This window comes from Micromys minutus, assembly GCF_963924665.1.
Source record: "Micromys minutus genome assembly, chromosome: 16".
NCBI lineage: Eukaryota > Metazoa > Chordata > Mammalia > Rodentia > Muridae > Micromys > Micromys minutus.
This window is the reverse complement of record NC_137985.1, coordinates 44,495,038-44,509,210: the sequence shown is the minus strand read 5'-3', so window position 1 is coordinate 44,509,210 and position 14,173 is coordinate 44,495,038. Positions and strand designations below refer to the sequence as shown.

Here is a 14,173-nt window from a genome sequence, read left to right as displayed (position 1 = left end):
TCTGCTTGGCTCTGTGCCCCAAGTACTGGCATCAAAGGTGTGCACTACACCGAGCTGGAAAACTCGGTGGAACAAAAGGAATAGCTTCCCTGTGAGGAATTCCACTGGTGTTGGTTCACACACAGGCCCACCGGTTTAATTTATTTGTGTTTGTCAACCTCCCACACTGAAATCATGGGAGTACGGGTCCCTTTCTGTCCCTTGTCTTTCAGTGTTTAATGGTGTAGGGCACTTGGGCAGCAGAAGACAGGGTCTGGGCTTCTCTGCAGAACTGGGCACCTTTCCTTCCCTGCCCACTTTGGAAAGGTAGGTTGGATGGTTGGGCAACCCACTCCTGAGCCTCAGTCACCAGAAAGAACAGTCTCTCCCCCACACCCCCTGTTAGTCCACTCTTGCTAATTATCTTTTCTTCTTTTTATCTGCACAGCATTGAAGTTTTGGGAAACAATTATTCTTCCCAGGATGAGAAATCTGGAAGAACTCATCCTGTAGAACAGACGAGGGCTTCTGCCCCTTCCTGGTAGATCTCAGCCCAGAGCATATCAGAACCAAATACAGGCTTTGATTGTACTCCTGAGCATTTTGAGCTTGGGGCCCAGATCACCAACCCAATTACCAACCACAGGTTAGGACAGAGGCCAGAGGGGAAGAAAGCACCGGGTGCCCATTTGGATTCCACAGTGCTGGGGTCTCGGTTAGCCTGGTTTCTGCTGTTGGAAGTTATAGACAGCACTCTTTAGGAGCATCATTAGGAACTGGGGATAAGTCACTTGTAAACTACAGGGCAGCAGTGCAGCATAACTTAGTGTGATTTCCACCGATTGGTTTCCTGGAGTCGTTTGCACGCTTTGGTGGAACGCCTGCCCTGCTCCAGTTAGCATTTATAAATAAATAAATAAATGCCACCCCCACCCCCGCTCACAGAACCTGTGCAGAACACATTTTATTCATACTCTGCCAAAGTTGAACTTGAATCTTCTTTTCACGGAGAGAAGTGAGCTGGGGGTCATCTGGTTCCAGGTGGTAGTTAAAGACGGCCTAAGGAATTTTATAACACTTGAAGTGACACCACTGGGTGGGGGTGGGGAGAATCAAGCAATACTCCTAAGAGGGCAACCAGTCAGCCAATGAACAGTAATTAGAAGGGTCATTAAGTGAATGTCTCAAGCTACAAAGATTATTCTGTGGTGCTTCTGGATGAGCTGGCCCTCAATTTCAGCCTGCTGCTGCCTCCGTGCCTATACCTGAGAACCTCCAGGAAGTGACGTCAGGCCAGGCACTCTGATGTCTCCGAGCTGGCTGGCTACTTTGGGTGTCCATGAAAGAGAAGCAAGCCACTCTTTTTGTTTTTAATTAGAAGTCATCCATTTGACAAACATCTCCTAATGCTGGGGCACATCCCCCCCCAGGAGCTTTGTAATTTTCCTGAGAAATTTCATACTTTAAAAAAAATCATCTTTTAAGGGGCTGGAGAGACGGCTCTGGTCAAGAGCACTGACTGGCTGCTCTTCCAGAGGTCCCAGGTTTCATTGCCAACAACCACATGGTGGCTCACAACCATCTGTACCTCCAGTTCTTCAAGATCTGATGCCCTCTTCTGGTCTCTGGACACCAGGCATGCACTTGGTGCACAAACACGCAAAGCACTCATACACATAAAAAGATTTAAAAAAATAACCTGAGGATAGGAAATAAAGCCAAGTCTAACGGTATTTTGGGGTTGTATTTGTGGCTTGGTGGTGGAGCTGCCTAGAGTGTGGGTCCCATCTTCAGAAGCATAAACTCAGAAAAAAACAACAACAACAACAAAAAAATCAACAGGATACAATGTGTCTGTTTATGTTCTTTATTTCCACAAAAATGTCATTTTAAAATTTCACCATCTGGTCCATGTCCCATACTTTGGGAATGGATCTGAGGAAAAACATAAAAGGGTTATTTGAGAGTTTTGACAAAGTGCTTATTATGGCCTATTGTTTCAGAATAGAATTGTCAGTCACAAAGAGCCTTTAAGTAGTAAGACAAACTGGCAAAGTAAAATATTTACATATGTACATTACGTAGGATATTCTACAGCTCTACTATACAGTAAATTCCAAGCAGTGAAGCCTGGATGAAAAACCGGCATTTAGTACGGGAACTTGCTTTAACAGAGATGTGAATTTCTGCTTGAATTTCATCTTTTCCACAACTAAGTAGGCTTCTTTTAGCACCCTTGTGATTCATCTTTATTTCCTATACAAAATAGTTTTCTCTTTTGAGCTTATTCTTAACCAAATTCACGTTAGTAGCAATCAGAGTTTTGTTAAGATCAGTGTATTACTGATGTAAGAGTAAACTATTCAGAAGTATCCACAGAGTAAAATAATACTATTAAACTCCATTTTAAACAAAGTTAACACAATTTATATTGTTGTGTTATCCTAATATTTAAGCAAGCTAATAATTTCCTAGGCACTTAGTAGTATTAGTTAGTGTTTTACTCCATTTACAAGAAAGTTTAATTATGATCATATACTTTAGAAAAAAAATATAAAATGACTATCATTGAAGTTACCACGGCTATGCCCAAAATGTGCATCAAAAAGCAACACTTTACACAATACGTACAACACAATGAAATTCTTGAAATTCTCTATACTTCTTCAACGAAGTGCTTCATAAAGCTGTAACACAGTAGAGATGCTATTCTATTTTTTTTGTGAAATTACTGTTTTCCCAGTCCCTCAGCCAGACAAGCAGGCAGTCCTTACACAGAGTGCCGACACGCAGTGGCTGAAGGGCAGCCTTCAATATGGAGAGATTCCAGTACAGAGAGCCCGAGCCCCCAAAACATTGGTCCTTTCTTACTCTGACTTCCCTTACTCAGAGCCTCTCCATGTGGAAAAGCAAGCTAACTTCCTGTCACCTTTTCTAGACTCTCACAGACTCAAAATTATTGAAATAGTATCTCATGGTGATCACTTAAAAAAAAAAAACAAAGATCTTAATGTTAAAATATCTCTGAATGTATTAAAATCACACACAAAAGGTCATAGGACAGTTTTACTTAAATAATCAAACAGCAAAAGAGAAAGGCACATGTACAAACACCATTAAACAAGAAATTGAATGTTACCCTGTGCTATTCAAGTTTGGATCCATTCAGAACAGCTGGCTTAAAATCTATTAGGCATCTTTTTGAGCTTTGGCTAGAGCTCAAAGCTTGAGTGGACAGGTATAAAGAAAGTTTTCTTTTTTGTTTGTTTGTTTTTTTTTTTTTTTCTGGTAGTGTCCTCACCTTCACTAGTTTTGAGTTTTATGGGACCAGTGTAAACCAGCTTGGGCCAGACAATAACAATCATGAGGGCATCATAATACATCGATCTTTATATTGGTGCCTGAACCAGATTTCTATACTCGTTACCAATCAGATTCGGTTTCTCTGGGTGAACAGTAGGAAATAAAACAAGATAAAATCCAGTCCTGTGTTAAGACCCAGGATTCCACGTTGTCTGCAGGTCTACCACCCTCATCCGTAGACTTTCTCCTTGAATTGTAAGGTGAGAAAGCCCCAGATACTCCACATAGCAACTAAAGAGGTAGGAAGCCCAATTACAATGAGTATCACAAGTGATTTACAATACATTAGGAGCACAGAGTTAAATGTGCCCGAGGGTTTGACAGATGGCTCAAGGAGAGAAGCCAAGTGGTTCCCAGACATCACATCTGACCTCGGATTTTAAGGACTCATCCAAGGTTCCCACTGAATGCCCCACCAAAAGAATCTTAGCTCAAAGCATCTTAAATAGTGTGTCTTCACAGAATTGAATGTAGGGTTTAAAGAAAAAAAGCCAAAATTAAAGGTCTCTGAATGTGTACCGAACAAAAATCGATCCTAAATTAAACACATAATGAATCCTGGCTGTGCTTACCCATGATGCATGGTATGACCTCACTGCAGCCTTGACTCAAACACACAGCATGCATCTTGTACTGGGAGGAGGAAGAAGAGAGAAGAATGCAGGAGGAGAGGAAGAGGAAGGAAAGGGTCGAGATCTGCTGTTCTGTTTTTACTGCACATGCAAAGATTTCCGCTCATATAGAAATGCAATTACAGACAACAAAGACTTTAAAAAGTCCACTTTATTCCCCCAGCATATGGGTATCTGTTAGTATGTCCTCAGACTGCATTGTGTTAGACAAACAGAAATAACTATCTCATTGCTGTATGTTTGTTTTTAACCTTAAACAAACAGTAAATTTGTGTAAGCCAGAAAACTGTTTTAAAATAAATCTATCAGTGAAAGTTTGATTTGTATATCTATTTCATATATGTATATATATATATATATGACATCATGTAAACATTCTTCAAACTACAGAGCCTGGGCTATAAATTAAAAAATCATGTGAGAGAAGATTACGGAGCCCAAGACTGGACTATAAATAAGGAAATGAGAAATGCACAGGTCTGGAGAGATGGGAAAAGTCAGTTGTGGAGAGAGCAGCAATCATGCTGGCCCAATAAAGAGCTGTCTGCATGTCTCCATCTGTCAGCGATGTCTCTGGCCAAGCCACACTGCCCACATCATTTGGGTTTCACCCAAGCATTAAGCGTGAAAACTTAGTCCTCAAAAATTCAGCAAATCACCACAAGCTGTCTCAGAAAAATCCCGGAAGGCACTAATGGGACTAACCCTCCATTTCTAACCTAACATGTTCTTCAAATGTGTCCACAACAGAAGTACAAGGATGCCCACACAACAGGGCACAAGAAGGATGCCCATTCATCATGTGGCTGGAGAGAGCTCAGTGGCTAAGAACATTTGCAGCTCCCAAAGAGGACCCGGCTTTGGTTCCCAGCACCCACGTGATCCGTCTCTCCCATTCCAGGGGCTCCCATGTCCTCTTCTAGCCTGTGCAGACAGCTCATAGACATATGCACACACAATGACAGCATTTTACCTCACTGATGCTTTCCCCATGTTATAGTTTAATATCTTGAATTCAGGCTGTGGACAGAGAGAGGCGATTCAGTTTTGCATCTGTGCTGGATAATTAACAAGCCACAAGGCCGAACATGTCCCCAAACTATTAGAGGTGAGAGAAGTTCCAATGAGGAAAATTGTGCTAACATTGGAAAGTGGCTTAGAGATAAGGTTGAGGGAAGAGACAAGAAAGGCCAAGTTCAAACACACCAGGAAAAACAAACATACAAAACCCTTCAAGAACAGTGAGCATCGTTCTTAGAATTCAGAAGGGGGAAAAGATGGAATGGAAAAGAATTGAACAATGCCCAACCAGCTCTCTTTTATCTGTCTATAATTATTGGGCTAATATACATGGTAAGCTTTTGGTGAAAAGCAAAACACGACAATGTTTTATTCTGCAGTTTCTCACAAAAGTTTCACAGTTCTGACTCTTTATCGTTTTCATCCAGGTAGTACTCGTCATCTGTGGTTGTGTCTGTGTCCCAGTCTGAGTCCAGTGGGTCCCCTGGGTCGTCCTTGTAGATATTCAGTGGCTCACCTGGCAATAAGCCATCTTCCGACACCTGACCCGCAGGAGAATCTAACAGCTCTGACTGAGACAGGTTGGAAACATTAAGTACATCATCCTTGAGGAAGCCAGGGTTCTTGAGGAAACTTGGCTTCCATAATCTTCCCTGTGTGAGTGAGCGTTTGACGTTCTCCAAGAAAGCCAATTGCTGCTCTTTCCCAAAAATTCCATAGTCAATCGGTCTGGAAATGGAAGAGGTGGACTTGAGACCTCGTGTCCTGTTGCTACACGAAGTCCAACTTTCACTTTCATAAGAGGCAGGAAGCTCAGAGAAAGATTTGAACCTTCGACTGTACCCACTGTTGGGGGAGGAGCCATCTTCGAGGGACAGCTGACTCAGAGCATTGTCAATGGAAGTGTTTTCGGAGAAGTGGCGCCCTCTGGCTTTGGGAGGATGGCTTATACACAACAGGTCGCTGTGCACACTGAAGTTCCTTAAACTCTTTGATCGATAGAGGTGTGGCTCAGGTTCTGACTCTGGAGATGGGGCGCTCCTATGCCGCAGCTGACAGTGGGAGTTTATTGTAGATTTCTGTGTAGGCTCTAGGGGGAAAGGAGGACTTAACCTCTGCTGATGGCCAGAGCTTTTTTCTAAGGGGCTGGTTAGTGTAAGCCTAGCGGGGGCTCCCAACTCTCCTGAAATCTGAGCTTTAGAACCCTCGCTCTTTGGTGGCGTTTCTAAGACACTGTGTGACCCATTCAGATGTGGTTGCAAAATGTTAGCCGACTTTTGATTGCAGGACTGATCAGGAGGTCCAGGGCTGGATACTGTGCTGGCCTGGAGAAGGGTCTCAGATTTGTCTACATTCTTCACGTTGCTTTCATCTGTGGACTCTGCGGGTTTTACAATAGGTTGGGCAGACAGTGGGTTGTCCTCTGGTCTACAAAGAGATAGTAGCCTGAAGCCAGATTTGCTTTCGCTCTGGGAGAAGATAGTAGCTACATGTTTTCTGGGACTTAGCTCCTTAGCTGGGATTTTTTTGCTTGCTTTAGATATGGCTCCCCATCTATGTGTACCTGAGTATCTGTCTTTTGTTTCTAGGTCGTCCGTGTTGGTTTTGTTTTTATTATTTCCTCTAGAAAGTAAAGTTTGGTCCCACGTCAACATTTGCCCTTCATCTGCAACCTTCCTCATCTCTGCGGTATTTGCTTCCTGCCTTCCTGCCTGCCTGGGTCCCGAAGGCAGACCTGCTCCCCCTGTCTGCGCCTCTTCAGCAAGCTGCAGCTTATGCAATGCTGGTGTAAGAGCAAAGGCTTGGCTTTCTGAGTCAGAGAACATTTTATCAGTCAGGTTTTGGCAGTCTGACCCAGTTGTCCCACTGGTTTCCGTAGGCTGTGACCTACTGGAACGGTCTCCTACAAGGGCGGCCACGTGATTTCTCCAAGGAGTCCGCCCATTTCCTGTTTTGAGAGTGGCCACGCCACCTGCACACGTTCCTGAATCTCTTCTGGTTTGGGAATTTTCAACCTTATCTTCTGAACGGGATGGGAGAGCAGAGGGACCACTGTTCCCTCCTTTAGAAGGCTGTTGATGGCTCTTAGTGTTTTGTTCTCCAGAGCCCGTTTCCTGACACGGTACTGGAGTCTGTAGGATTTGCGGTTCCTTCCCTCTCTTTTCCCTGTTTAGCGAATCATCTACAGTTGTCTTAGATACATTACTTGGGGAAATCTCTTCGATTTTAGGTTCCTCTCTATGGAGAGAGACATCTGGCTCCACAGAAGCCATTTCCTCTAATGTAGATTTGGAAGCCTCCCTGTCTGGCAGTTGGGAGACAGCCTTACTTTCAGGGCTGAGAGCGAGCGAGCACGGAACAGAGTCAGCCTGCATCTTTAGGTCTTGCAGTGGAGGCATTCCTGACTGGCTTTGTGCAGGACAATTCAGCTCATCGATTTCCAAAGCATTCGGAGTCACTTTAGTCTCTCCCTGGAAAGCATTTCTAAGTGAATCGGAACCTTGAGCATACTGCTGAAGGAGGCTGCAGAATTTTTTGCTGGGTTTCCTTGGTAGAGTGTAATATATTGAAACCACCTCAAGACACTTGACATTCTCTTCATCGCCAGAAACAGAAAACATGCTAGTCGTCTTAAATTTATGCAGTGCCTTCCCACTCTCTTTTCTGGACCCAGTGGCACACAAAGGTTCAGGGGGTTCGGTGGAAAGGGTAAGTGAGCTCATTCTGGGGACAGGGGACTCACTATTCTTTCCCGTGTGTTCCTTTCCGGAGAATGCACTCTCCGAAAATGACAAGTCACCTTCCAGAGAGTTAAAGATTCTCCCCCCAGGCCTGGGTATTACAGGAGAAGCACCCGTGTCCAGGACGGGTGACTTTTCTCTTTCACCATTTTCAGCCAAGGTACATGGCTCCCCCGAGGGACACGATGTCGCCCTCTTGATGAGGAAGGGGAGTGGTCCTTTCCTAACCGAGGCCGATCTAATGGCTTTCATATCTGTCATCCTCTTGGTGGCTTTGGGTGTCCCCACGGCTGAATCTGCAGCATCACCCATTGATTCGGGAGAACCGGGCTCGTCAGAGGTGCTCTTTCCAGTGGGAACTTCCGCTTTACTTTTTATTTGGAACGGAAGTGGCCCATTCCTAACTGAAGCAGCCGTCCGCTCCTGCGGTCTGCTGTGTATGAGGAAGCTGGCTGGTTTTCTAGGCAAGGTGCAATAGACCGTGTTGTGCGCGGGAGCTTTGCTGCTGCTTTGCTCCTCGGCACAGCTACTGCCTTCTCTCGCGGGGGCCGCTCTACTCTCTGTTTTGGTTAGTTTCTCAATACAGGATACGCGGCGCCTTACTCTTCCCTTCCCCCTCCCATTCCTGAAGGGAGAGTATGGGCGGCAGTGAACGGCGTCGTGCGGCAGTGCTGGACCCTCACGACTCTCTTGCTTGTCCGTAGAATCTACAGCTAGCTGATCATTTTGGTTCCTGTCTTTTTCTTCTCTTTGTTCTTGACCTGGATCTTGGTCTGAAAGGCTCCTGGAGAGCACTGTAGTGGAAGGTACCAGAAAAGCGTTAAAGGAAGGACCTCTCAATGGTAAGGAATCTTGGGGTGCATCGGATGACACATGCAAAGGGTCTCCTGAGACACTGTGCCCGGTGACCAGCTTGCTGTCATTGGTAGAATGCGCGGAAGGACTTTGCTGTGGCTCATGATCTAAAACAGCAGGCTCCCCTGGAGGCTGCCAAGTTTGGTTAGCAGGGGTTTCGAAACACCAATGGCTATTTTTAATGGTGCTTGAACTGTCTTCATTACTTCCCGTTTTCTGGTGACAACCTTGATTTGGGCCCGGAAGTGATGTCGGTGCTCCGCTTTCTTGGATGACAGGCAGGGAAGTTGCTGAATCAAGTCTCTTGTCCCCAGAGAAACATTTATTTTTGTTCAGTTCATTGCTTTGATCTCTTTGTGTTGTATGCATTTGAGAAGTATCCATGACCCTGAGTGATCTTCTGGGATGTTCTGCAGCAGATACACTAAAACCATACCTGTCATTTTGGGTTGAGTCTTGGAAGTGGGCATTTGGAAAATCAGGCAAATCATTAGAGATCACGGTCCGTAAAACAGATTGGGGTAATCCAGTTGGCCTGTTCTTCTGGTCCATCTTGTTGAGCTGTTCATCCTCTGAAACAGATGCGTCCGCATCTTTCTCACTGTTCATTTCTGTGGCTGGGATGTTGGGCTGGGTTTCAGTAAGGAACAGCGGTTCAGTAGAGTGGCTACAAGCCACAGGAACCTCGGTACAGTTTCTTGTTGGAAGAGAGTCTGGCCTATTAGGGATTGTTTTCTTCAAAGTAGCTGTGGGCTTCTGGAAGCTAGAACTCTGAGGCTCCCTTCTGTCATCAGGACTCAGGGGAAAGAGAGTTCTGAATGAAGATACTGGAGTCTGAGCCTTGCCAAACAAATAAAGGTCCTCAGCTACAGCTTCTTCTATAGGGAAGTGGCCCTGCTGAGAGTCCAGCCCAGAAGACTGGATGTGGCAGCTTGAGTCAGTTACAGAAAACCCATCGATCGTGACAAAACGGGGTGGAAATTGGTGCTCATTAGCATGCGAGGTGTCCATGTTCTCCAGTGGGGGTGCCTGAAAATCCAATCGCCAGCAATGGGAGTCTTCTTGACCTCTGAAAATGTATGTCCCACGGCCAGGAGAATGTGGCCTCCGGTGCTGAGAAGGGACACCATGGCTGCAAACAGATGGCGCCCTGTTGGTGTCAACAGAAATCATTTCAAAGTCCGTGTCAGAAGAAGGGAATGACTTCCTGCTCTGGGGAAAGTCAGACCAGGAAGAACGCTCTTCCTGTCGGCTCCAAAAAGAATTCTGTCCAAATCTCTGTTCTCTGCTCTGTCTGAAGGTACTGCTGAAGAAAGACCGTGCAAATGGGTTATTCTGACGGTAGAACGGCATATTCTCTGAGTCCTCCAGTGGGTCAGGACTCATTGCATTATCCACGGGGACATTTAAAGGGTAGCTTTGGAAAGCATTCTGTGAATGGCACACCTCATACCTCCTACTTTCCTGAAAGCACCTAGGAGACACATAGTGCTCAGCAGGGTCAATGTCCATTGGTGCTGGTATCCCCACTGACTCTTCCTGATTCTGTCTGTGTCTAGAAGCGTCTGACCTATTCCATATGATGGACGATAAAGGTGTCCTTTTGGGGCTTTGCTGGTGCCTCACTGGCGTAAAGCTACTCTTGTTTTGGGCATCGGCTGGAAAGTGTAGACTCCTTGCAGTAAAACGCCCTGTGGCAGGCGAGGCTGCTCTTTGCCTGCCGTCGAAGCACAGAGATGAACTACCAAATGCATTCTTTTGCATGAAGTCTTCCTTTAAGACCCTGGGCTCCCTTGTTCTGTACATATCATAAATTGTCTTTGTCCTGGGAGAAAAGGTTTTAAAGCCTTCTCTAGGGGTTCCAGGTCGCAGAATGTCATAGATAGACATGTTGGAAGTTTCCCTGTGGTAGTTTTGATGTCTCCCTGTGGTATGACCATGCCCGTTCCTGTGAGACAGCTTGAACTGTGTTCTTGATCCGTAGTTGAATGGCGTTCTGGGATTCATCGAGTCTGCAAACTGCTCCTGAGCCAGCTTGCTGTCCAAATCATCTAAAACTAAAGGAGAAGGTGAGTTCGTTTTTTGCATATGATTTTGTAGTTTTATAACAATTAGAGTCATTAAAGTTTCTCTTCTGAGACTCATATTTTGTTATTATAAATATAACATTAATCTTTGTCTTTCCATTTTTGTTTTTCAAGACAGGGTTTCTCTCTGTAGTCCCGGCTGTCCTGGCACACACTCTATAGACCAGGCTGGCCTCAAACTCAGATCTGCCTGCCTCTGCCACTCAGCTTGCTAGGATTAAAGGAGTGTGCCATCACCACCAGCTGGCTAATATAGCAGGAATCCTGATTGTGTTTAGGTAATAATACAACTTTTACAAGACTGTAATGCAATTTTCTTTCTTTTCTCATCATATCTTTCTTTAGGGATATAAAGTTATGTTATAACTCAGTTAGTAAAATGTTTGCCGTACAAGCATGAAGACCTGGATTCAGTCTCCAGAAAGAAGTCAGAATAGTGCTGTGAATCTGCAGTCCCGGCAGTGGAGAAGGGGAGAGCAGAGACAAGTGGAACCTCGGAGCTTGCTGGCCAGCCGCCCTAGCCTAAATGGAAACTCTTGATTCCAGAAAGACCTCAGCTCAAACAACAAGATAAGGATCAGAGTGTCGGCTTGGTCATTCAGACTGAGTGCTACATAAACAGGAACACTTGAATTTAGATCCCGAGTACTCAAGTAAAACGCCAGGCGTGGTAACCTGGACCTGTAATCCCATTGCTGGGGAGGCAGAGATAAGGAATTCCTGGAACTCAGTAGACAACCAGTCTAGCCAACTTGGTGAGCTCCAGGTTCAGTGAGATACCCCATCATAAAAAAATAAGGTGGAAGTTGGGGTGATGGCTCAGTAGTCATGCAAGCCTGATGGCTTCAAGGCCTAGAACCCATATAAGAAGGCTGGGTATGGTGGCATTCATCTATCATCCCAGGACTCCTACAGCGAGAGAATAGGCAAACACTCTCATGAGCCAGCCACCATGAAAAACACTGTACAATGACAGCAACCCTGCTTTAAAAGAGTAGAAGGTAACAAAGGACTCCTGAGAGTTGACCTTTGACCTCGTGAGCACCACGGCACACTCACATCTATTCTTGTGCACACATATTATACATACTATATACAAAAAATAATTGTCTGATTGGTCTCGAGCTCAGTGAATCAAGTGCTTACCCAATGTGGAGGTTTGGAAGGAGATGGCCCCCAAAGGTCCCCAGGGAGTTGCACTATTAGGAAGTGTGGCTTTGTTGGAGGAAGTCTGTCACTAGGGGTGGGCTTTGAGGTTTCAGATGCTCAAGCCAGGCCTAGTGGCTCACTCTCTCCTCCTGCTGCCTGCTGATTTGAATGTGGAGCTCTCTAGCTATGCTGCCAGGCTTCCCACCATGATAAAACAATGGACTAAACCCCTGAACTTTAAACCAGACCCAACAAAGTATTTTCCTTTATAGGAGTTGCCAGTCAGCAGCCAATATATATAAGAAATGTATCCAAACAAAGCCACACCTCCTGCAGTGCTCACGAGGTCAAAGGTCAACTCTCAGGAGTCCTTTGCCACCTTCTACTTTTTAAAAGCAGGGTTGTTATCATTATACAGTATGGAGATTGTACACATATGTATAAACTCTCATGTGCATCCCAAAGACGCAAACATGCACACACACCCCTCATACATACACGCATGAATAAAAAAGGTAGAAAGCCAATTAGAAAGACACTCAGTATTGATCTCTGGCTAACACGTACGTAATAACATACCCACATGCTCACCCACACATATATGAACACATACATACAAAAAAATCTCTTAAGGAATCATATACAAAGTTGATTTCTGGCCTCCACATGCAAATGAACACACACGCACACACATTTGCCTTCACACAAACCTTTGCACACACTCCTGTGTGTGTATATACATACACACGAAGTTGTATATTTTCCTAATAAATTTTGACCAGGTTCTCTGTGCATCTAAAGCCTGTTTACTCTTTGTGCAACATGGCTCATAACAGAAGAGAATAAGGCAGATATCAATGTATGCTTGCCATTAACTTACTAGGAAGCTGCGGATATCAATTCACGTCTCTCTATTTCTTTTGCATTACAAGGTTACTGTACAGTTCAACCTTTATTCACATCATGAGGCTGTAATACACATAAATCTGTGCGTATGTGGTTTTTCAAAAAAGTGTTACAGGTAAAAGTTCAGTACCATTTAATGTATAAACACGTAGTTGGATACGTTTGGACGATATGTGGAACTTAAAGTTCTATATATTATTATTAGATAATAAGTTAACTGTATTCTTAGTTTTCAAGAAAACTTCTGTAATGTAGCACTTCCCATGTGTCAGGCACAGAACACCAACTAATAAATACTTCTATAAACTTCACAGGGATGGCGTTTTTACTATTTTTGTTTTATAGGTGAGGCTACTGAAGAAATCAAGACAAGGGCCTGGTCACTTAGACACTGTCTCCTGAGTTTCACACAAAGGCTTGAGCCACACAATGAGAGAGCTTTATTAGGAAGCAAAGCTGCAGTTGTAAACCAGTGCTGACATTTATATTGTGAGCAAGGTCCCAGGGAGGGTACTACCCAAGCCTTATGATATGAAGGATGAAGGTCAGGCCCAGACCCAGGGTACCAAAAGTACCTTAGTCTGCAACTTTAGACAACCTCCATACATCATTCAAGTTGCTGCTAGCTGTGAGAGCAAACCAAGAGCAATACACCTTGCAAGCTGATGGGAAACCAAAACAGGAGCAATGTATCTTGCAGACTAAGAGTTCTGTTTGTAGTTATGATAGTTAAGTTCCTAGTTGTCCTATGTTAAATTCTTTCAAGTTAAGGTATCTATTTGTTTTTTTTTTTTTGTTTGTTTAAGATTTATTTAGTTATATATAAGTACACTGTAGCTGTTTTCAGACACACCAGAAGAGGGCATCAGATCTCATTAGAGATGGTTGTGAGCCGCCATGTGGTTGCTGGGATTTGAACTCTGGAAGAGCTGTCAGTGCTCTTAACCGCTGAGCCATCTCTCCAGCCCAAGGTATCTATTTGTAATTAAGAAGTTTTTGTCCTGTGCAGGTTAAGGTTTTTGTTTGTTGTTAAACTATATGTTTCTTTTTGTCCTGTGTTAATTCCTAGCAAGTTAAGGTTTCTATTTGTAATTAAGAAGAAGTTCCTGTTTCTTAGATCTGATGTAAACTCCTCACAACCCCATTCACATGATGTATATCCTTACCCATGATCCTTCTCTTTCGTTGTATCTTTCTAACGATGTATAACAGATCTCTCTTATTCCTGTGAATACCTTATCTCTCCTATAAAGGGGACTTCAAGAGGCCAGCAGGGGCTGTTCTCTTGGGATAAAACAGCTGGCTGACCTGTCCCAAGTACACCCCAACATACAGCTTGCTTTAATTGGACAATCATAGATTTGGTCTTTTTGAAAATTTTCAGGCTTAACACTGGTATTATTTTGCATTGTATTTAATCATAGTGAACATTTCCTCCACT

The 14,173-nt window shown here is 44.2% G+C and overlaps 1 protein-coding gene and 1 long non-coding RNA gene across 2 annotated transcripts in view; one reads left to right on the top strand and one right to left on the bottom strand.

The window, feature by feature from the left end:
* Positions 1-5,389: 5,389 nt before the first annotated feature.
* The window catches only part of EXPH5 (exophilin 5), a gene marked incomplete at its 3' end in the record, with an annotated part of 72,203 nt that continues 63,419 nt past the window's right edge, over positions 5,390-14,173 (bottom strand). Inside the window, exon 6 of the mRNA XM_080929765.1 lies at positions 5,390-10,647. Coding sequence (XP_080785891.1) covers positions 5,390-10,647 — 5,258 coding nt within the window. The remainder of the gene's footprint in view (positions 10,648-14,173) is intronic.
* Positions 8,445-12,998, top strand: LOC308430575. Its single transcript, XR_013975353.1, has 3 exons — positions 8,445-8,577; positions 10,575-10,659; positions 11,023-12,998. It is a non-coding gene; the product is annotated as an uncharacterized lncRNA (long non-coding RNA).